General features: G+C 42.0%; 2 protein-coding genes across 3 annotated transcripts; both read left to right on the forward strand.

The window, feature by feature from the left end:
- On the forward strand, nucleotides 1-8,584 carry hinfp (histone H4 transcription factor). 2 transcript variants are annotated; one of them, XM_063202532.1, is made up of 11 exons: nucleotides 1-219; nucleotides 304-359; nucleotides 520-690; nucleotides 1,082-1,308; nucleotides 1,734-1,845; nucleotides 3,031-3,183; nucleotides 3,511-3,588; nucleotides 3,981-4,101; nucleotides 5,167-5,305; nucleotides 6,276-6,400; nucleotides 7,208-8,584. In XM_063202532.1, exons 3-11 carry the CDS (start codon nucleotides 522-524, stop codon nucleotides 7,662-7,664), a joined length of 1,581 nt encoding a protein of 526 aa, XP_063058602.1. In that variant the 5' UTR covers nucleotides 1-219; nucleotides 304-359; nucleotides 520-521; the 3' UTR covers nucleotides 7,665-8,584. The 2 variants fall into 2 exon arrangements, with proteins under 2 accessions (XP_063058602.1, XP_063058601.1); XM_063202531.1 differs by lacking the exon at nucleotides 1-219 and having other exon boundaries at nucleotides 230-359.
- Nucleotides 8,585-9,789: 1,205 nt separating this feature from the next.
- si:ch211-117m20.4 (sushi, von Willebrand factor type A, EGF and pentraxin domain-containing protein 1) lies at nucleotides 9,790-14,425 on the forward strand. The gene is made up of 5 exons (XM_063202533.1): nucleotides 9,790-10,464; nucleotides 11,203-11,358; nucleotides 12,176-12,343; nucleotides 12,717-12,917; nucleotides 13,996-14,425. Exons 1-5 carry the CDS (start codon nucleotides 10,365-10,367, stop codon nucleotides 14,040-14,042), a joined length of 672 nt encoding a protein of 223 aa, XP_063058603.1. The 5' UTR covers nucleotides 9,790-10,364; the 3' UTR covers nucleotides 14,043-14,425.
- Nucleotides 14,426-22,002: the final 7,577 nt, after the last annotated feature.

The following is a 22,002-nucleotide window of genomic DNA, read 5'->3' on the forward strand; positions in this document are numbered from 1 at the left end:
GACAACTGTTATGAACTGTCAATGAAGCAAGAAGCTTGTTAAACTTTCACTCGAGAAAATGTAACTTGTTTGGAGTCATGCTTATATTCATTCCAAATATGGAAAATATTTGCTGCATTTCCAATACCTCACCATTCGGATATGGTGACTGAATAAACTGACTCTACCTCAGTGGAATAGATTGCAAAACAAGTCAAGAATACCTGCAGTTCCTTGGCGGTAAAACGACCCACACTCTTTCTTGAAAATCATGGTAGAGGTTTAAGTTAAACATAATTACAAAATGTGACAAATGTTTTCTAGAGATATTGTACCTGGCATCAACGAATACGGAGTTGGTCAGCAAAATAAGGATTCAGGTGAGTTTGATATGTGAGCTTATTGTAGTTGCGCTCAGGATCACTGGCACTGGCCGTTTGTTTTTCATTAAAACCATTGTATTTTAAAGTCACTTCCTGTCGTGTATTCTAGCTAGTGGACTCATACGTGTCGTGTAACAGCAAGGTTTCATTTTTCCAGCCATGCCCCCGTCCAACAAACGAAGTCGGAGAGAGGAAACCTCTGTGGTGCTAACTTGTGAATGGGGACCTTGCAAGGAATCATTCACTGACATGCAGGACTTTTGTAAACATGTTGAGAACCATCACTCGTCGTCCTTGGAGGAGGACATGGACGCCGAGAATGATGCAGGTGAGGAAATTGGGAAAAATGACCACTGCCTCCATATGTGGGTGCCTGACACCAGAGAAAGACCTTCATATGGAGTAAGTGATGTCACTCATATGCAGCTGTTCTCTGGCTGCTTTTGGGACTCATCTCAGAGTTTGCAAACATTTCTTACATGCTGAACTACTGTCAAAAACACACGGTTTTCTATCTATGCAAATAGACAATTATGAATGAAATCTTGCTCCATACCTTGGCTTCACACCTGCCGGAAATGAGTGCAGAATGTTACAGAGCTTTCTGTGTGGTGACAGTAGTTGCATTTGTGCATTTACCATTAGGAAAAGAATGCATGCTTTGTGAAAATGGCCTTCCTCATTCATTCTGATATGATTGATTTTTGTGTGTCATGCAGATGAGTTTCCGTGCCAGTGGAAGGACTGTGGGTTCTGTTCGGTGGAGAGTGCAGCAGAGCTGGGCCGACATCTGTTCTTCCACTGCTACCACACCAAGCTGAAGCAGTGGGGGCAGAGTGTCCTTCGGGCCCACCCGGACATCGGCTCCTGTTCTGTTGGCCTGCAAAACCGCAACATAATACCAGAGATTACAGACAACTTCATTTGTCTGTGGGAGCACTGTGAGGTCAGTAGCAAACCACCAGGATCACAATTTTGGCTTCTTGATCAGAGCACTTGGTTTTGTTTAGTTCTTGTGGGCTGACACAATTTGTATCAATACATTATGTGAGATTTGAAAAATGTAAGTATACACACAGGGCAGGAAGTTATACAATTACTACATCTGATGCAAAATAACATAACAACACAACTTTTACTCACTGATTTAAATTCTGCTTATGAGATATACTTGGCCAGATATGGATTTCTATTATTTATTTTGAGTATAACACTTTAAATATACATGCTTGTGAGAGACAGAGCACCTTGACTTGGGGACCTTTATTTGCAAAACGTTAATGAACAGATGCATTGCTATTGCCGGTTGACTTTTTTTCTGCTGCATAAATAACTAGAGGTTTTATTGATACTTGACTGTATTCTATGTAGGCCTCTATGGATAATCCTGAATGGTTCTATCGCCATGTGGAGAACCATGCCTTATCCCTTGACATGAAGTCCAAAGGCAAAGAAGAGAACGTTCTTTGTTGTGGTTGGAAAGGTACAAGATACAAGAAGAGATACAAGATATTTTATTTGTCATGTGTATATATATGAAACATATATATATATATATATATATATATATATATATATATATATATATATATATATAATATCCTTCCCTGCTCTGGGAGTCCCAAAAAAGGTTAAAAAGAATGTTAAAAAGGCAAAAAGGCAAAAAAAAAGAAAAAAGTAGGAAAAAATGTGATGAGTGGATTCCTTCCTATGTTGGTGTTTTTGAATTCAACAGTCTGACACATTGAGGGAAGAAGCTGTCCCTGAGTCGGCTGGTGTGAGCACGTAAGCACCTGTATCTCCGGGCAGATGGTAGAAGGGTGAAGTGTGTGTAGCTGGGGTGGTGTGGATCAGCTATAATTCGTTTGGCCCTCCTCAGACACCGCTGATTGTAAAGATCCTGGATGTTGGGTAGATCTGATTTGATTGTCCGTTGAGCAGATTTGATGACTCGCTGGAGGTCTCTTCTAACATGGGCAGTGGTGTTACCATACCAGGCTGTGAAATTACCAGTTAAAATGCTTTCTATTGTACAGCGATAGAAGTTGGCCAGTATCCTACTCTCCATTCCATATCTGTGCAGCCGTCTCAGAAAAAACAGTCGCTGTCTAGCCGTCTTAGTGATGCAATTGATGTGATGAGACCAGCTGAGATCCTCCTTGATGTTGACTCCTAGGAATTTATAGCTCTCCACTGCAGTATCAGCGATGTAAATTGGCTGGTGTTGTATCCTCCGGAAATCCACGATCAACTCCTTTGTTTTGCTGACATTCAGGAGTAGATTGTTATCCACACACCAGGTAGACAATGCCGCCACCTCAGCCCTGTAGGCCGACTCATCTCCATTTGTGATGCAGCCAATTACCGTAGTGTCGTCAGCAAACTTAATGATGGTATTGGAATTGTGAATGGCTGTGCAGTCATGCGTGAAAAGGGAATAGAGTAGGGGGCTGAGCACACATCCTTGGGGCGCGCCGGTGCTGAGGCAAAGTGTGGAGGAGGTGAACTTGCCCAGTCGCACTGCTTGAGGCCTATCGGTGAGAAAGTTTTGTAGTATATGGAGGATAGTATGTATACATTGTATTGTAACGTATAGTAATGTATATTGGATGACATGCGTACAATTTCCTTCAATAACATAATCTTGTTATCTCTCAATATTTTACAGATTGTGAGGCCACATTCAAGAGTCGCTTTAAGTTGCGAGAGCACTTACGAAGCCACACCCAAGAAAAAATAGTCGGCTGCCCCACATGTGGAGGGATGTTTGCCAACAACACCAAGTTCTTTGACCACATTAGGCGCCAAACAACCATTGAAGGTTGGTGGAGGACATTATGGCTGCATCATAGAGCTTATGTACAAACGTATTTGCAAGTAGTTAATGAGGGTTAATGCAAGAGGGTTAATGTTATGTAACCTTGTGTTGTTATGTAATTTTTTTTCATATTTCCTGTTGGGAAAAATTAGTTGCGCTATTAACACAAGTCCTTTTGATTCTGGTGCGGTAGTCAAGTAGACCATAGACTGAGGGACTTGCACACAGAATGAAAAAAATATTTCCTTTTGGGCAATGAGATTTATGAATACGTTTTGTTTCTTATAGACAGTGCTGAAACTAAAATAGCCCTTGTGCAATCCTACACAGGCCAGAGATTTCAATGCTCCCATTGTTCCAAGCGATTTGCAACTGAGAGACTTCTTCGAGACCACATGAGAAACCACGGTGAGAACCGATTCAATGCACGGGGGATGTTTGTGGCCATCAGACCCAAAGCAATAATGCATTCCGCACTTGTTGTAACAGCTCAATGCTGAATGCTAGTCAGAGCAAATAATTCACTGATGATAATGAAAATGTATTATCAAAGTATATTTCATGGGATTCCATGAAGATGTGTTAATCACTCAGACACTGTGAGAAATTTCAGGTAGGACAAGCTAGTACATAACTACAGTGGATTATAAATGGATATTACGAAGTCCTGTCATTAATTAATGAATAACAAAATAGTAATAACAGCGTAAACTCCTTTGGCTTATTCTGTAGACCTTAAGGGATAGATGTTCTGGGTTCAAATTGCAAGGTGTAACTGCTACTGTTTTTCCCCTTCTCAGTGAACCACTACAAGTGTCCCCTGTGTGACATGACCTGTCCCTCTCCGTCCTCACTGCGCAACCATATTAAGTTCCGCCACAGCAACGAGAAACCTTACAGCTGTGACTACTGCGAGTACAGGTGAGCCAGGACTCGTACACAAGCAGCACTATGAGCCAGGTGCACATCAACACCACTATCAGGGAATGACGAGGGGAGAAGTGGTGGATTTGGATGAAGTTGGTCTCTGCAGCCCTGACAACATGTGTTTTTTATATAGATATTTATTTAGATATTTTGCTATTGTGAAGCACTACAGCTGTGAGTGACTAGTGGGTGTACAGACCAGCTAGGTGTAGCACCACTACATCAGGGATGACAGTCTAGATAAGGGGTTCCCATTCTGTTTTCTGCTGGTACTCCCTTTTGGACCTAAGAAAGATGATAGGAGAAATGGTGGTTTGGATGACTGCCGTTGTCTGTAGCCCTGGTAACATGTTTCTGTGTTTATATATTGATATATTTTACCATCATCTTGTTGAAGCCCTACAGCGGCGACTACTGCAAGTACAGGTCACCCAGGTGTACACCAGCGTCTCTCTCTCTCTCTTAGGGGATGATGAGGGGAGGAGTGGCGGTTTGCATGAGTTGGTCTCTGTAGTTCTTTCAACATATTTCTGTGTCTTTAGATATTTTACTATTGTCACCCCACAGTTTTGACTACTGTGAGTAAAGATCTACCAGGTGCCCGTGAGCGGATGTATCAGAGGATGTCAGTCTAGACCAGACATTTGGACCAAAGAATATTTTTGTGCTAGTGCAACATTTCAACCTGTCATATTGAGAAAAAAAAATGTGGACTGCAGTCAACATGACTTACAAACGCTCCCTTTATTCCATGACTGGCTAGGTTTGATTGCCAGTTGAATAGTTGGTATGAAATGAAATTAAGTACTTTGGGATGGTTTATGGTTAATGTCAGTCAGCATATGGCTTAATCCCTTCTCTCTCTCTCTCTCTCTCTCTCTCTCTCTCTCTCTCTCTCTCTCTCTCTCTCTCTCTCTCTCTCTCTCTCTCTCTCTCTCTCCTCTCTCTCTCTCTCTCTTCTCTCTCTCTCTCTCTCTCTCTCTCTCTCTCTCTCTCTCTCTCTCTCTCTCCCTCTCCCTCTCCCTCACTGTGTGTGTGTGCTGTGTCTGCTGTCCTCAGCTGCAAGAACCTGATTGACCTGCGGAAACACTTTGACACGCACAGCAGCGGCTCCGGTTATCACTGTGACTATGAGGACTGTGACTACTCTACACGCTCCATGGCATCCATCAAGTCCCACTACAAGAGGGTGCATGAGGTCAGACATATTATTGTTATGTTAACCTACCTGTCTCCTGTTGATGCACCAGATGAAAAAACAGAAGTGCGTGGAACTACCCTTTTGACATTATTGTAATGCTTTCTCTTGTACCCCCCAGGGTCGCCTGCGGGGGGCACCAAACACAAAACATCACATGCATTTTCCATTGGCAAGCGGGCCAATTTGATATCTGTAATTGCTATTGTTTTGACAACCAATTTCAATTGGGTTGAAAATGTCTAATGAAATACTAGCCTAGTAAACCAGCGCCACCCGCTGGACACGAACATTTTTTGGCTGCGAGTGGTCTGGCCCCTAGGAATTGGAGTGGTCTGCCAGGCTTACCAAGAATCTGGCAAACCAATCACAACGCAGAGATTTGTTTTGAATCAAAGTGGGCGGGGTTTTGAGGAAGTGACGGTGAAGCTCGCAACGTTGGGAAAGTGAAAGATAGCGCTGATTGGTCAGAGCGCCGGCCTATAGGCACAGGTTTGAAAGACAACGGGTTGTTCTTGTCAGCAATCTTCGGATGTACTATTCATCGGGGCCAGACTAAATTACACATCCAATCTCACAGTTAGGCCGGTTTATCAAGCTAATGAAATACTGGAGATTTAGGAAGCTATATGCAGCAGGGAAAAGGCTCATAATATCAGAAAAAGATTTTGAGGAGTGTAAAAGGAAATCAAGAAACAGACAGTTTTCTACGAGGGCTGGCAAAACAGTGTTCACAGGGTTAACGGTGTAGAGTTTATACTGAAGCTTTATTTGTTCTTACATTCTAGTCCTATAATCAAGTCAGAGAGTTGATCATGTGGTGCTATCTCACAAAACAAGAAAGTGGCACAATGGTGAAGTTTGGTGAAAGAAAAGGAAAATGAAAATGGTTTATGGAAGACTCTTTTGTTTTTGACCAATCAACCTTCAAACAGTTAAGCTCCTATTCGTCTTCTTGAACGTTTCACAGGGTGATGTAGCTCCTCGCTACAAGTGCCACGTGTGTGAGCAGTGCTTCACAAGAGGCAACAACCTCACGGCCCACCTGAGGAAGAAGCACCAGTTCAAATGGCCCTCAGGACACCCCAGATTCAGGTTCCTTTTTTCATATCATTCATATCGTATTAATTTATGCCATTGATGTGTATTAAATGTATTATAAACATATTGGCCTCTGTGTAAAGTTTATTGTTAAACCATACTTAATTCCTAGCATGTGTTTGATGTGGCAGTAAGCATGTATGACTCTAATGGTGACTACATGTTTTGGGGCACCGCTTACCTGCTGAGACCCTGGACCAACGTAAACCCAGGTCTTCTTTGGATGGCCAGCTCAGTCTGCTGAGCCTCTCTCCAGTGCTGGCTCTCTTCTGAAATTCGCAATGTGGAGGGAAACCCCCAGAGAGATACAAAAAATAACGTTCCCCCAAAATATCCACAATCAGCCAGGAAGAGTCCAAATGCCAGTGCACAATTCAGGGGGCATACTAGCGATGAACAACTGAGGGGAGCATACTAACCATACAGGCCCACGTGTGCGAGCTGGTGCCTCCGTTTTGTTCACCTCCTCCACAGGTGCCTCTCTAAAGGGCTCTCTGAGGAGCATCTGACCTCTGACCCTTATTGCTCAGAGTTCCGGCGGCGCCCCCGTGTGGTGTGGACGCATTAGTGTGCGTCTCCTATTGCTTCAGTCAACTAGTATTCAGTGAAGCCTAATGAAAGTCCAATTTAAGTTCAACTGAGGGTCTTAATTTGGTGTTTTACTCTTACTTTATCTCCTAGCAAGCTTTTTATGAGAAACGGATCAAAAGTGACAAATACAAGACTGCAGTCATGTTATGTTAATGTCTTCATTGAAACAATATCACACTTCCCCTCTTTGGTCCCTCCGTCCTCTCACAGGTACAAGGAGCACGAGGACGGCTTCATGCGCTTGCAGCTGATTCGCTACGAGAGTGTGGAGCTGACGGAGCAGCTGATGAGGGAGAGGGGCGCGGAGGGAGACTGCTCCGACCAGACGGCCCAGAACGACACCCTCCAGCCTGTACAGGAGGATGAGGAGGGTGAAGAAGATGAGGAGGGGGAGGATGAAGAGGAGGAGGGAAGGCTGCAGCTGTCGTCCTCCTCTCCTGGGGGAGTGGACGCATCCGAGGACCAGGGAGGAGAGGTGGCGAATGGGGAAGGGGAAGTGAATGGCGGGGCAGAAGATGGGGCAGAGAGTGTGTTGCTGGTCATGCTGAAGGGAAGTTCGCAGGAGCCCCACAGGGAGGCTGAGGAGGAGGAGCAGGAGGAGCAGGAGGACACGGTGATGAGGCGGCTCCAGGACACTGCACAGCAGTTGGGCATGCAGGTGGTCTGAAGCGGGGTGTAAGACACTAGCTGGGGTCTGGGGATGTGCAGAGGGGGTGTTGTGGAAACGACTTGAACTGACACAGTAGTTGGTGGATGAGAATGCTTTGTGTGAAGACAGGAAGGACTGTCGAGTAGGGGTGACATAACACTAAAACAGCAGCTGAAGACATGGGTGATGTGGAGGACTGAGCAGGGTGAGGGAGGAGGAGGGGACAGAGTTTGCACAAAGCGATGGAGGGCTGACACAGAAATGATGATCCCTCAAAAATCACCTCAGATCCCCGTCCAGTTTTCATTCCCTTGGATTTCTCCACAGAGCTGTGATCCCCTGTTTGAAGTTTTCTTTAAGACAGCCCTAAAACTGATTGAATCAATCACTTGCCATTTCATTTGAGACTGTTCTTGCCACAGACTTCAGACGGTGCTTCTGTGCAATGGGTTCAGTCAGAGAAGGAGTTTGGTTGAGTGGTACAATATGTGTAATCTTTGTACATCTCAAACTTGGCTTGTACAGGCATAGTAAGCTAATTGTTCTGTGGCAGTGAAGAAACCATCAAGTCAATGAAAAGTCTCAACTCTCATAAAAATGGCTTTCACATTCATTTAAAGGGACAGTTTGGTCAATTTCAACATGCAGTTGTATTGCTCACGCTACCCTTGACTTGTCAGTACCTGGTGATGGCACATTTTTCGGCTCAGCCCTTTCCGAGATATGAGCAATTCTAATGGGGGCAGCGTTTGTTTACATTTTTAAAAAATGAAACATAGGCCAACTCCAAATATTTTCCCAAAAGGTACAGTTGTTTGGTAGTTGTCTGCTAATGTTTTATAACCTTTTGGATGTTTTTGGGAATAAATAAAAATGTTTTTTGAAATGTAAACAAAGAGCTGCCCCCATTACAATGACCAGGATCTCGGAAACGGCTGAAGAAGAAGAAAAAAAAAATCTCAGCCACTGACAAGTCTAGGGTAGTGTGTGAGCATTACAACTGCATGTTGAAATTGACCAAACTGTCCCTTTAACCTGATTGTGGACATTTTGTTGACCCGAGAACACAGTTTTCTGGAAGAATTTACAGGCAGTGAGTTTTTCTAGAGCTCAGTGGCTGTGTCCTGAACTTTCATAAGTTCTGCAGTGTTAAGTGTTCTCATTTTAGATGAGCTATAGCTTGGGTCTTATGAAGAGATGCTAAACTTCCAAAAGCATTGCTTTACATTGTCTATTCACTCATTTTATTCCAGTACGGAACCCATGATTCTGTTGGCATTGACCGGTCCTTAATTCTCAATTGGGTTTTATTTTGTAAACCTCATATTGAGATGAAATGAGCTGTAAGTATTATTAATTGAGAATTTGATTTGATTTGGGTCATAGACCTGTTGCAGTGAACCATACACATGGCACCTTGTTGGTTTGAAAATGTTTTGAGAATTGAATGGTTAAAATATGAAGAACTCTAATGTTGTTCATGACGTGGAATCTGAAGTAGCCTGAAAGCAATAATAACTTGTTTGGGTCAGCATAATAGGGTATAGCATACTTTTTATGGTAAAGTAGGCATGCTCTCTCTCATACGTATATACTGTAGATATATGTAATTTATGCCGATATCAAGCACACACAGTTGTGTAAAGGTTGTTGTGTAATTTATGCTTCAGGGATACTGTGCTCTTCTGAGAAAAATACAGCCCTGGAGAAGATGGAGTTGTAGATTTTTGTTTTGTAATAAATTTGATCTTAAATTAACTGCCATGGTTCTGTTTTACTGTCGTTTCTTGCCAATGTCCTACAAGTGATCAATGATCTGAGGGGCAAGCATGAGAGTAGGATGACTGTGTGAAAGACCAAGTCAGTGGTCTTACAGCCCCATGATAATCCCGTCAGTAGCAGTGTATTGCAGACCCACAAGGTTGAGAAAGCACCATTCACCTTTGACTTCATCTCATTCCATAGGTCCTCATCTCGCTTCAGCAGGGCCGCTGACAGCTTTGACTGGGTCCATGACAAAATTCTCTGAAAGGGCCCTCCTCTCAATACATACAATGCAATGGGGTGGTCCCAATTCTGGGCAGTCCCTTTCCCTGGGCATGGGAAAACTAACACATTTGTCTCCCACTGCTGACGGGCCTGCACTGTGTGAGAAAATACTGAATCATTCTCTTTCATTCATACTTAACATTCTTGGAAAGATTTGAAATAAATCTAATTCTCATGGCATATTTAGAGCACTTGAAACAATCCCTTTGTCCCTACTGATGTATCTATCCATGCTCTCATGTATGTTTACTGTTCTTTATTGATAACCTTCCTCCTGATTCCATTATGCTACCTCCTCGTGTGAGTAGTAGTTGTACGCTGTGTGTGCCTAAGGTGTTATGTCTGGTTCAGAGAGGATTAGTGAACCCTAGAAGCTTAGTCCGTTACCAGGCCTCCTGCAGTAGTGGAAGAGATCATTCCCTCAAATCCCAACCAGCGAGGAGTGTAAACACCACCATAAGTCACTTCAGTAACCAAGCGTTGTTGCCCTTTCACTTGAAGGCAAGGATTTTTTTTAAGCATTTCTAACAGTTTGGACCATATTCTCAGGGCAGAATCTGACACCGTTGAGCGGAATTGTGAGAAGGCAACACCAGGAGGCATGCACTGGGATGGCAAGCTGACAAGGGTGCATTCACTGCTACAGTGACTTTAAGGTGGATCAACGTCATGAAGCTGGCTACTCTGATGTTTTTGCTCCTGGGCTCCTCCAATGGGGTGGTCAGCCAGGATTCATTTCCAGAGACCGAGGAGGCCGAAGAAGGCAGCGGTAAGGAGATGTTTGGGTTCAAGAAGCAGAGTTGTTTGAAGTAGAAGTAGAAGTGCTCTTAGAGATCTAATTACAGCACTGCTGGTAAGATATTACATGGTTTAAATTATGTAATCATACTACTTGTGTTGTAACTACATCTCTAAGAGTACTTCTACCTTATACAACTCAGCCAAGAGTTCGGTCTCATGAGACAGCAACTTGTACCTGTTCTATGAAGCAACAACATCCTTAGCCAGCTGGTCTTCTGTAATACAAGCCATTGTCTTGTACAAGCCTTGATCATCTGTGTAATATTTATTCCAACCCTCATGGTGACCAACTTTGGGTTGATGGTTAATAAAGTGTTGGCTTTGGATTCAGAGACAGTTGTAGATTTGATGAAGGCCTACCAATAAGGGACCTGTGAAGGTAGTATGATGGTTAACAAACAGCACCGCCTAAGTCCTGCACCATAATTCATGGCAGAGGTGACCCATAGTACCAATTAAAGTACCCTACGCATTACTCCAAGGCCAGCGTGCCCTGTTAAACACTGTCAACTGCTTGTGAAACAAGCTCAACTATCTATATCTACTGTAAATAAATGAAATGCAGTAGCAGCATGTTTCATATGATATCTAATGTTCATATTAGGGAGGTGTGTTGTTGGATCTCTGTAGCTATATTCTTGTGTGGTACTGAGAGTTGTGAATGTGTAATACTACAATGAATGCTCTCTCACCTATTATGCGGCAGGTATGGAGCCAGAGACGAAGGTGGTTGCCGACACCTACTGGTCAGGCACGGCCCCAGTGTGCATGGGGATGTGTAAGGGGAGGCATCGCGAGCTCAAGAAGGACCCCTGTGGCAACTCTGACTGCTGCTGGGTTGGATATAAAACCTTGTGTCGAGGTAGTGTATTCAACCATCAATGGAAAGTAAATCAATATTTTGACACGCGTGCTACCTAACTGACACACTCAAGTTATGAACTTGGGCCATGGAATTCTGGGCCCCTTTGCCAAGCTATTGTGACTGTGAGTCTCTTTAATGCTTTAGTGTGGCCAGACAAACCATCTACAACATTTCAAATCCCCCAAAAAAGGGAACCAATGAATTTTGAGCAATTCCAAGTTAAAGCAATGAGGCACCAGTTCAGTTAACAGGTGAGTGAAGGAAAGGCTGGTCATTTCATGAACACAAGATATACACAGCCTTTGCATCTCCCACAGACAAATGTTGTAGTAGATGGTTTGCCTGACTAAAGTCAGACTTCAGTCTCAAAGAGTCTTGAAGTCGCTATAGCCAGGCTAGGGACCCTGGAGGTGTTCCACTATCCCCCATACCTTGCGGACAGGAGCATCTTGCTACTCACACGGTCGATATGGCCAAAATGTGTCCCAACCTCCACTCTGCAGTATCACATCACATCACATCACATCACAGGTCAATTCCAGGCCAATAAAGAAAAGCAAGCATGATGTTTCCTAATCTACTATAATCTGCATCTAATCCACCTGTCCTGAGTACTAATTACATTACGATAACCTGATTCAGAGCTGTTAAGGTTACATTTGTGGCAGGGTTTTCACTTCCTCAAACTAGGGATTAACAACACCCCGGGATTAAAGATTACAGCTACTTTTGCTATTCATTAGAGCTATTCATCTTAAGGTGCTCACCAAGCCCGTGTCCACAAGTTCATGTCTTGTGCTCTGTGCTTGTATAGTGAACTGTGGGAGGCCTGACGTGGACGTGAATGGATTTGTGTACGGTAACGACTGGTGGGTGGACTCGGTGGTGCGCTACGTGTGCCGGCCCGGCTTCATCCTCATTGGTGGGCCTACCAGGACATGTCAGTCCAACGGGAAGTGGACGGCCAAACCCTCCTGCCTCAGTAAGTCTCATGTCCAATATGAGAAATAAAAAGCATAAACAAAGCACAGATTGGAAAGTACTGTATATTGTAATATTTTATTTTATTTTAAGCATAAGGTACAGTAATTCACAACATTTCCCAACTTGACTTTCTAACCCAATATTGCTAAGATTCAAATTGTCTGTGTGTATGTGATTCACATGATGTCATGTCATTTTACGCAAGTCAGTCAACTAAAATCTAATTGACCAGACAGACTGGGCTCCTTCTCAGCGACTAGACTCAGGGATGACCAGAGCACACAGCATACATTTTAGAGGTTTTTTTTCATTCTCATGCACAAAGTGACTGTTTCCACCATGTTTCCACCCTGCGTTTTCTCCTCCCCCAGGGGTGTGCAAGCAGGGCCGGGTGGAGCTGAGCGAGCGGGAGCTGGACGGGAGCTGCACCTCCTCCTGCACCACCAAGTCCTATGAGGGCGAAGCCAAGCTTGGCTGCAGGCGTATCGCCAACTGCCAGAAGGTGGAGTCCGGCTGGAAGCAGTGGTTCACCCGCTGCGACACGTGCCGCTGCGACTGCCTAGTGGCCTGTGGTGAGTATTAGTGTGAATGCTGTTCAACTGTGTGTGTGTGTGTGTGTGTGTGTGTGTGTGTGTGTGTGTGTGTGTGTGTGTGTGTGTGTGTGTGTGTGTGTGTGTGTGTGTGTGTGTGTGTGTGTGTGTGTGTGTGTGTGTGTGTGTGTGTGTGTGTGTGTGATATCTGACAGTTTACCATCTTTATTTTCTCCAGTAGTCTCTATACATAAAAACTGTGTTGTTAGAGAAAATATGTTTGCAAACAGTGGTCCAGCAGAAATGTCTTCATTCTCTGATTTAATGCCACCAGGCCAGATATTACAATTATTGATGAGAATAATAGTCAAGTTTATATCCTGGAAGTTGGATGCTGTTTTGACTCAACTCTAGAGGAGGCTTTTTTAAGTGGTAAAATATCGCCCTCTGGAACATAAAATAACTGGCCTTGGCTATAAATGTCAATATATAGCACTTACCTTTGGAAGCCTGGGACATGTACACAGACTGGTCACTAGGGGTCTATAGATGGTTGGCTTCACGAAAGCATAGTCACAGCAAATAGCCAAATATTGCTCAATATCCTCCATTATTGGTAGTCGTCATATTTGGAGCATGAGGTGTTGTTTGTACCCTTAAAACTGCTATGTTGGGACCCGCATTGGGTTATGACTTAGTATCATTGTATCTGTAACATTTATGTCCATATGTACGTACATATTATGAACTAAGGACATAAATAAAGTTGTGTGTGTGTGTGTGTGTGTGTGTGCGCGCTTACGGGCATGTGTGGAGTCAGGCTGGAAGCAGTGGTTCACATCACTAGCTGCAACACCTGCCAGTGCGATTGTGTGTGTGTGTGTGTGTGTGTGTGTGTGTGTGTGTGTGTGTGGTCGATGGGGTTGTTAGTCTTGCCAGTGTGACTGCTTAGTGGCCTGCAGTGATTGTTGTGTGTATGTCTGTGTGAGTGTGTGTGTGTGTGTATGCCTGAGTGTCTGCCTGTGTGAGTGTATATGCGCGCGCATGTTTCTGAAAGGACGTTGGTCATTTAGTTAAATGTAGCTCATCTTTGCCATTCCTGTGTTTCACTTCCTTGTAGCAACTGTGGAAAGAGCCCGAACTACTGGACGAACAACTCTCAACTAAAAATGGACACAGACTGTTTTGAATGAATCATTTTATTTGCCATGAAGTACCGTGACTTTCTTTCATCATATCAGATGGATTACGAAAGACTCTGGACTTTAAAAAAATCACTGTCAGTGGGATAAGTTAAGAGGACTTTGCAGATGCCAAAAATATCTGAGGTAACATGAGCTGACTGAATGAGCCCTAAATGGAATGAAGCCAACTTTTTTATTTCCTGAAAATAAAACCAATTTCCAACTTTGTAATTCTCTCTTCGCCCCACCATGTAGCAGTTGCAGAGCCAGTGATCCCTTTGAGAGATTGGGTGTTCACAAGTTGTGTGGCGTTTCTGTGTAGATTAAAGACAGCTAAGCTGAAAGTATAAGCTTATTACATCTCCTCACCGTACTTGGCAGAGAGTCAAGATGTGCCACTTCAAAAAAATCACACAGAAAAATCAGTGTCACAAGTAAGGATGGCACAGACCACATGAATCCAGATGTTATGCTGATTATTTATTGTAATACAGTAGTTGCTGCTGTTGTTCACTTCATTTTGTAATTACCAAGTGGTGTAGTTGAAGACAATACGTTCGTTTGCCTTTGGGATGTAACAGCCAACACCTGTACAAAGATTTCATTAGTTGTGTCATTAGTTCTTTGTAACACATTTGAGCTGTTATCACAGAGGCACTTTCAGACTATTTTTCCAGTGCTCATTCTGAATTGAAATTCAAATGTATTGTTTGGCGATAGATTTTTACTAAGAAGCAAAAACTGTATATTTGAAATCCAGGATGATATATGAGTGTTTGTTCACTTTCAAACCTAATTATTATATTTAAAAATGAAAAGACATTGCTGGTGTACTCACCAACAGGTATAGGTGTGAGGGTGCCATCCACCTCTGCCAGAATCTCCCAGTAGGTGTGGTTAGCAATTCCAGCCACACCGTTGACACTCTCAAGCCAATAGCCATAATCCTCATTCTCAGTCACAGTAAATCTGTGAACCAAAAAAGTGACCAATGCTCAAAAAAGACAATAACACTCCAATAATAATATACTAATTATATCATGGTTATATCGTCACCGTGACATGTAAGTGTTTTTATTTATTGTTGTCAGCCTAACTTATCCCAGTCTAAGCAACAGGTAGTTTTTTTGTATGTGATTGTGGACATACTTGAAGTCGTTGTTAGTTCGCTGAAGTTTCTTCATTGCCCCAAGCAAGATTCCAGCGGGCTTACACTTGGCAGTATATGCGGCATTTGGAGAGTTGTGAATCTTAACCTGCAGGTGAATTTGTAGCTCCCGCGGTTGGTCTAAAAATCACAAAAAGAAGACTCTTTGGAAGAGACAAAACATCTTCAAGTTCAACAAAAAGAAGTCAACTCAAAACTATTTTTTGCCTAAAATGACCTGGATGAATGGTATTAGCAGACCAGTATTATAAGCATAGAGAAGCCTAGTTGCAATACCTACTCGGCCACAATCTTACACAGTGCACCTTTTATGTTCAGAACAAAGATAAAAAATAATTATAGTGAACATCAATAAAAATCTTATGATTACACCTTCCATGGCCCAAAGGCATATTTGGAGTTATTTAAGCATGTGTACATTAGTGGTCTACACACTGTATATGCTAAGAATATTTTCTAACTTCACATAGACAATAATTCAACCCCTAAGAGGATGGAAACATTGTGCATGTGAAGTTAAGCAACGATAGGCATGGAACAATTGGAGGGCAGTGTGTAGCGTGTGCAGACCTCTTTCTCACATTATCTACCATAATTGTCTGTCACCTGGATTACCTTTTAATACAGCTGTACCATACACACCCTTCACTTTCAAACTCACCAGCTGTGACCTCGGGTCCAAACCAAAGCATCAGTGCCACCAGGCACATAGCAGTGAGGAGTCTGAAAGCCATTTTTCCAACACGGTACAATCCTGTACAGCAACTGAAGAAATCCGTGTTTACCTGCGTACCACCAAGATGCACTTTTGTGCACGCTTTATATACACACTTGTTACAAGGAAGTAGAAAGTTTTAACATAGGGTGCGTTCCAATATGCAACCTTGCTTCCTCCACTTGTACTTGTGGACTCGTACCAGGAAGTAATATTTCATGATAACATCACTGACAACAGCATTATATTTCAATATCTTGCAAAAGGTCAATTGTAAAGTCTTTTTCTGAGTTGCAATTGGGATGGTGAATGAAAAGCAGTCTCCCAAAAGTTGTTGTGGCTAGGCTGACAGCTGGGAAACTTTATTGTTTTCTCCACGGAGGAGGGGCCAGGAGGTGGGGCGAGGCCACAAGCACAAGTGGAGGAAGCAAGGTCGCATATTGGAATGCACCCAGTATGTCCATTGTCCTTGAAGTGGTGACCTTGTTATCAATAGCCGTAATGGCTTGATGTTTACTTTACTGCATCCTGCCTGGCAAGCAGTCTTCAACAAATAATGAGATTTACCTTTTATTGATGTGACACATTTTTCAAGACGAAGTTCCTGGAAAATGTTTGTATCAAGAAATGAATTATTCTCTTGAGCTCAAAGTTAGGCTCATAATAATTCCACAAATATTGAATGTGACATTATGATTAATACAGACTAGATTTTACTTTAGAGGTGCAACACTTTAATTTGTCATCAGTAACACACTCTGAGCGCTTTACAGTGGTTTGTACACATACTGTATGTCCAGAAAACCTGGTAATGTATCCATGGGAAAAGGATATTGCTATCAAGAACTGTGTGGCTTTGCATTTGCTTTATTATGCCTGGCTAACTCTTCAACATGTATCAAATCAACCTTTGTAGTTTATCTGTGTGACGCATTTACTTAAGCTGTTATGCAACACTTTTATGACCTTAGAGATGATGACAATAATATGGAGAAAGTAACTAGTACTACTCCAGACTCTTCATCTCATTCAATAAGCTTCAGGCCTGGACTGGTAATTAGGCATACAGGGCATTGCTGTTGGGTTTAAATTGTGGTCCAATCTCTATGAAAAATTAATTTAGACACAATTTAATATAAAGGGGACCATGCGGAAATGTCCAAGCCTTTTTTGATCTGAGGAGAGTTGAATGCTGAGTGTAGAGATATGAGCTCTGTCTCCCTCATGTGGATCCCATACTAACTGCTTCCCTTTAGCCAGTGAATGGGCATCCGAAAAAGATGGATTGTTTTTTATTCATTTATTTTTATTTCCATGTGCTTTAAAGAGGTCATCTTGTGAAAGTATGTCAACCACGTATATTTAACAGACTCTGTGAAAATTCGTCATTTTATTTCATCATACTATATAGGCCTACTTTAAAGGGTAACTTGCAGGTTAAACACCACTAAATGTCATTTTAAGAGCGTCTATACAACAATTTGAATGTGAGATATGTCAAAATACTGAATTATTGCATAAACAATATTTTTAGAAAACTTTGTCAAAAATAACGGCTGCGTCTCTTAAACACACATTTAGAACCTGACGCTGATAGAGGGAGTCCCTGCGTTCTTCAGTGACCTAAGCACTGCAGAGTTAAGCCAAAGATTCTAATAACACCTTTGTAGACCTATAATTTCAACAAGTTAAACGGCCATTAATAGTGGCCACATCCACCAGATATTCCATTGTGCAAACCGTTTTATCATTAAAAAAAGTTTAGGTGCAGCTTGTTAACATTTCGCCCATGTCATTGTGCCGCAGCAGCGCCAAAGGGTGTGCCAGACCACTTTGAGGTGGCACTTCATTAGGCTATAAAATAACATTGTTAATAAAATGCGTGAATGATATAAACTCTAAATATTATCTGTGCATATAGCATATCTTATTTTATTTTTTCAATATTTTTCCTCAATGTGGAGGCCGCATCCAGAGCCGTGAAGTTGGGTAAAGGCCGGCAGAGGTGTAGCCAAATGAATTCCCCTCCTCACATTCTCATCATACTGTCTCACCACCGAACGCTTTCATTGCCCCAACACCCCACATTCCGTTTGCACATGTATGTGAAGATTTTCATCGATCCATATCGTGTCAGTTAGGCTATCCTGGACTTCTTTTGGAGTTTATTCCCATGCATGCTGCTGTGCTGTATAGCCTACTAGAAGCTGTAGGCCTACATGCATAGAGTGAGAGCTGAGCCAGAACTTTTGTTGGACTCCGTCTATATATGTCATAGAACGCTCTGCCCGCGACAAGCCCAATATTTCAGAAGTAGCTTTAAACTGATATATTTGCATACAAATATTGCACTTTGGCTTTGTTATAGACTGTGAATTTCACATATGTGTTTCAAAACACCTCTTCTGACAACATCCAGTATAGATTTAGTTATACATTTAACCTAAGCATTACCCTTTAATCATTCATTCTGAAAGAAATGGTGGGCTATCTTTATTATGGTATGGTACAGTTCATATCAGTACATTCATATCATCTGTAATGTACATCAAATTTCCTCATACTCATCAGGAAATCAGTTTCAGGTTTCTTGAGGAAGTGAACGGTCCTCTGAGCGACAGACGGGATAATTGGATGTCACATTTTCTAAATGCTTGAGAAATGAGACACTGGAGATTCCATGATACTGAAAGTTTAACTCTTAATCATTGTCAGTGCATCCTGAAGAAGTGTATATGGCTGACACTTGGTAGCCAGACAGTCAGTCAGTCAGTCTGTAAGTTTGTGATTTATTATAAAGCACACAAAAGGGGGGTGCTAATACAGTGGTGGATAGCAGATACAGGAAATTGGTAGGCCTATATTGAGTGTAATTGATGCTTGCCATCCACATGTGGTGGGCAAAATGTATTTGACATATTATTTCATCATACTATACTTTAATCATCCGTTTTTAACGAAATGAAGGGCTGTCTTTGTTATGTAGTGTCACAGTCGCACACTTTCGCACACACGTAATGTACAGAAGGATTTAAGGACCTGTTATTTCCTCATACTAGGTCACCTACGAAATCAGTTTTAAGTTTCTTGAGGAAGTTAAAGTTAAATGTCCCCTTAGGGACAGACAATATAAGTGGATGTTACATTTTCTAAATGCTTGAGAAATGAGACACTTGAGATTATACTGAAAGTTTTAGAGTGCTGTAAGGGCGGCATTTGGTAGTAAGAAACAGTCATTCAGTCTTTGATTTTAAGTCATTTATTATGAAGTACACAAGGGGGGGGGGGGGGGGGGGGGGGGGGTGGTTGCTGCTAATAGTGGATAGCAGATACAGAAAATTGGTATATTGTGTGTAATTGATGCATGCCATCCACAGATGTAGTGGGCAAAATGTACAGTTAGACACATTTGGGGTTAGAGCTAGACATTTTAGGGTTAGGGTTAATACTTAAGAATTCACTTTTTGTGTATATACACACTTGTATCATATTCAGCAATGCGTGTAAGACTTCTGTATTGTAATTATTAGTACGGTAAATAGTAAGGTTTCTCATGACATATCGGCATACTGTAGGCCATATAAAAGGTACATGCTCAGTAATGTGCTATTTCCCCATCAGAGTAACAGGGAGAGGCAGGAGAAGAGCAAGCAGGTCAGCAGAGCTACAGGGGTGGCCCAGGGTCCAGGTGCTGCTGCGCTCTCTGCCCCCTCTACACTTCCAAACCTGGTGAAGTTGAAGACGATGTGCTCATTTGCCTTGGGGATGTAACAGGTCACCCCTGTGAAATGAAATTAGAGAAACAGGTCATCAATGGTCTTGTATTGGCTTAGAATTACTACCAGCTTTTGGATGGAGATTCGCTAGATTCTAGATTCACCAATGCAGAGCCATTTTAGATTAGGTTAATGTTTCCATGTTTCAGCATGTGCAACACATGTTACTGTAGTTTACAGCGATAATTCCAAAAGGAACTTGGATTCCCCAAGTGGGCCTATCAATAACACAATACAGTAGGCCCTACAGTAGGCCCTAGATGCTTTTCAATAACCTGAAATGTATTCAGATAGATATATATTATCTTAATACTGTAAATAGATAAAAATGTTCAAGTGTGCCAGACACACCCACTATTATTGTCTGATAGAATGTTCCAGCATTGGTTTACAAAATTCTAAAAACAACCTAGATTCTTCAAGTATTAACGAGACCATGATTTTCAATAGCCTGACATGTAGCCTATTCAGACTGAGATATGTGACCTTTATGCTGAAGTTTGGGAACTGGTGTGGGAGTCAGTCGTTAGGATTCTCCAGAATTGCTTTAAAGAAAAACTAAAAAAGGAATTACAGTTTGCCCAAGTGAACAAGAACATGGATGCTTTTCAACTTGACATGCATTGCCGCTAGGGCCGTAACGAGACATGTTAAAATACAGAGGTCAAATACTGCGTGCTGTACTGCATACTGTACTAAATGCTAAATAGAATGCTTCAAACTTTGCTTCAGTCAAAATCTTAACATTGTTTTCATTAATCACCAGCTTGAGGATAAATGGGGTGGTGTATACAGGCTGAATTTATCATTGCTGATCATATATCGCTTTTCATCATACATCATAAATTTTACATTTCTGAGAAAAAATACAGAGGACATGACTTCTGTGTCCTCAATGGTACTTACGGCCATGATTGCAGCTACTGTATGCAACCCTTATACAGCTGCTGCAACTGAATCCACTATGTGACAATACTCACCTACTGGTGTGGGAGTCAGGGTGCCATTGGTGTCGGATAGAATTCTCCAGAATGTTCTTTCAGATGTATTTCCAGCCTCATCATTTATGCTCTCAACAAAGAACCCAAAATCAATATTATTTGAGCCCGAGAAACTATGGACAAATGCATAGCACAATTAGGAACTTATCCAATTTGACATTTGACAGAAAAATACAATGGGTTTCTACCTCAGTACTAATTTCATTTTTTAGTAACAGTTCTTTGAACATTTTTGAATGGGTTAGTCACATTATTTTAGTAGAGTAGACTCTGTCCCACACAATTTTAAAATATATATTTTAAAAACCACTTACGTAAAGTCACTATTTGTCTGATTTAGTCGTGTCATAGCACCAAAGAGTGATCCTCCAGTCCTAGCTGTGGCATTGTATATCTGTACAGGTTGATTGTTGATCTCGTTCCTGACCGAGACTTGGAACAAAACATCTTTGGAAAAAGTCAGAAAAAAAATTGATAGCCTATAATTTAGACCTACCGTACATTTTGCTTTGAGGTTGCTGAGTTAGACACATCACACACAAGCGTAAAAGAGCACCTTTTTGTATAAAGTATTTTGATATTAAATCACTGCTAGTAAAGACAACAACAAAGTCTAGTTATACTCTTGTCTATCTCAGAAATGTGTGCTCCCCTCCACATATAAAAACAAACAGGACGTCTGTGCCTATAAACTTTAACTTTCTCTCACCTGCATCCACTCGAGAAGTGAGCAACAGCACAGTAGCTGTGAGGCAGAGAACAGTGAAGGGTTTGGGAGCCATTCTGCCAGGAGCCTCCACTTGCACTGGTCCTTTTAGTTACTGTAAATGTGTACCAACCAACTCTCCACCCAGCTATGGAATCACAGGGACCTTGTTTGACTGGTCTGCCTTATGGATACATTTCACGGAAGTGTCGAGATACTTTTTGCTTTTTACATTGCCAAATTCCCAGACAAATAATTCTTTGCACATGAATCACTCAGGGGTTTTTTCTTATTGTTAGTTCCTCAGCCCTCAAGTCTGACTCCATTCCATCTGCCACTCAAACAGTTAGCTTTCGTTTTAAAATCTCATTACAAAATTGGCACATCACAGAGGAAGGCCATAAATTAGTTCTGTAAAAGTTTAGCCAATGAAAGAATAAAGCATTTTAAGGAGACAATTGTGTCATACCCCCCACACACCTTATGACTTGGAGTTACAAGGGGATAAACAAAAAGGGTTGGAACAGAGTCGATTGGATATATTATTATTATTATTATTATTATTATTATTGTTATT

This window comes from Engraulis encrasicolus, chromosome 7 (assembly GCF_034702125.1).
Source record: "Engraulis encrasicolus isolate BLACKSEA-1 chromosome 7, IST_EnEncr_1.0, whole genome shotgun sequence".
NCBI lineage: Eukaryota > Metazoa > Chordata > Actinopteri > Clupeiformes > Engraulidae > Engraulis > Engraulis encrasicolus.

Coding starts and splice junctions, on each gene's coding strand:
- hinfp (XM_063202531.1), top strand. CDS start 293: ATGTTTTCTAGAGATATTGTACCTGGCATCAACGAATACGGAGTTGGT. Junction 1,309..1,733: donor GTCTGTGGGAGCACTGTGAG/GTCAGTAGCAAA, acceptor TATTCTATGTAG/GCCTCTATGGATAATCCTGA. Junction 3,589..3,980: donor AGACCACATGAGAAACCACG/GTGAGAACCGAT, acceptor TCCCCTTCTCAG/TGAACCACTACAAGTGTCCC.
- si:ch211-117m20.4 (XM_063202533.1), top strand. CDS start 10,365: ATGAAGCTGGCTACTCTGATGTTTTTGCTCCTGGGCTCCTCCAATGGG. Junction 12,344..12,716: donor GGCCAAACCCTCCTGCCTCA/GTAAGTCTCATG, acceptor CTCCTCCCCCAG/GGGTGTGCAAGCAGGGCCGG. Junction 12,918..13,995: donor CGACTGCCTAGTGGCCTGTG/GTGAGTATTAGT, acceptor ACTTCCTTGTAG/CAACTGTGGAAAGAGCCCGA.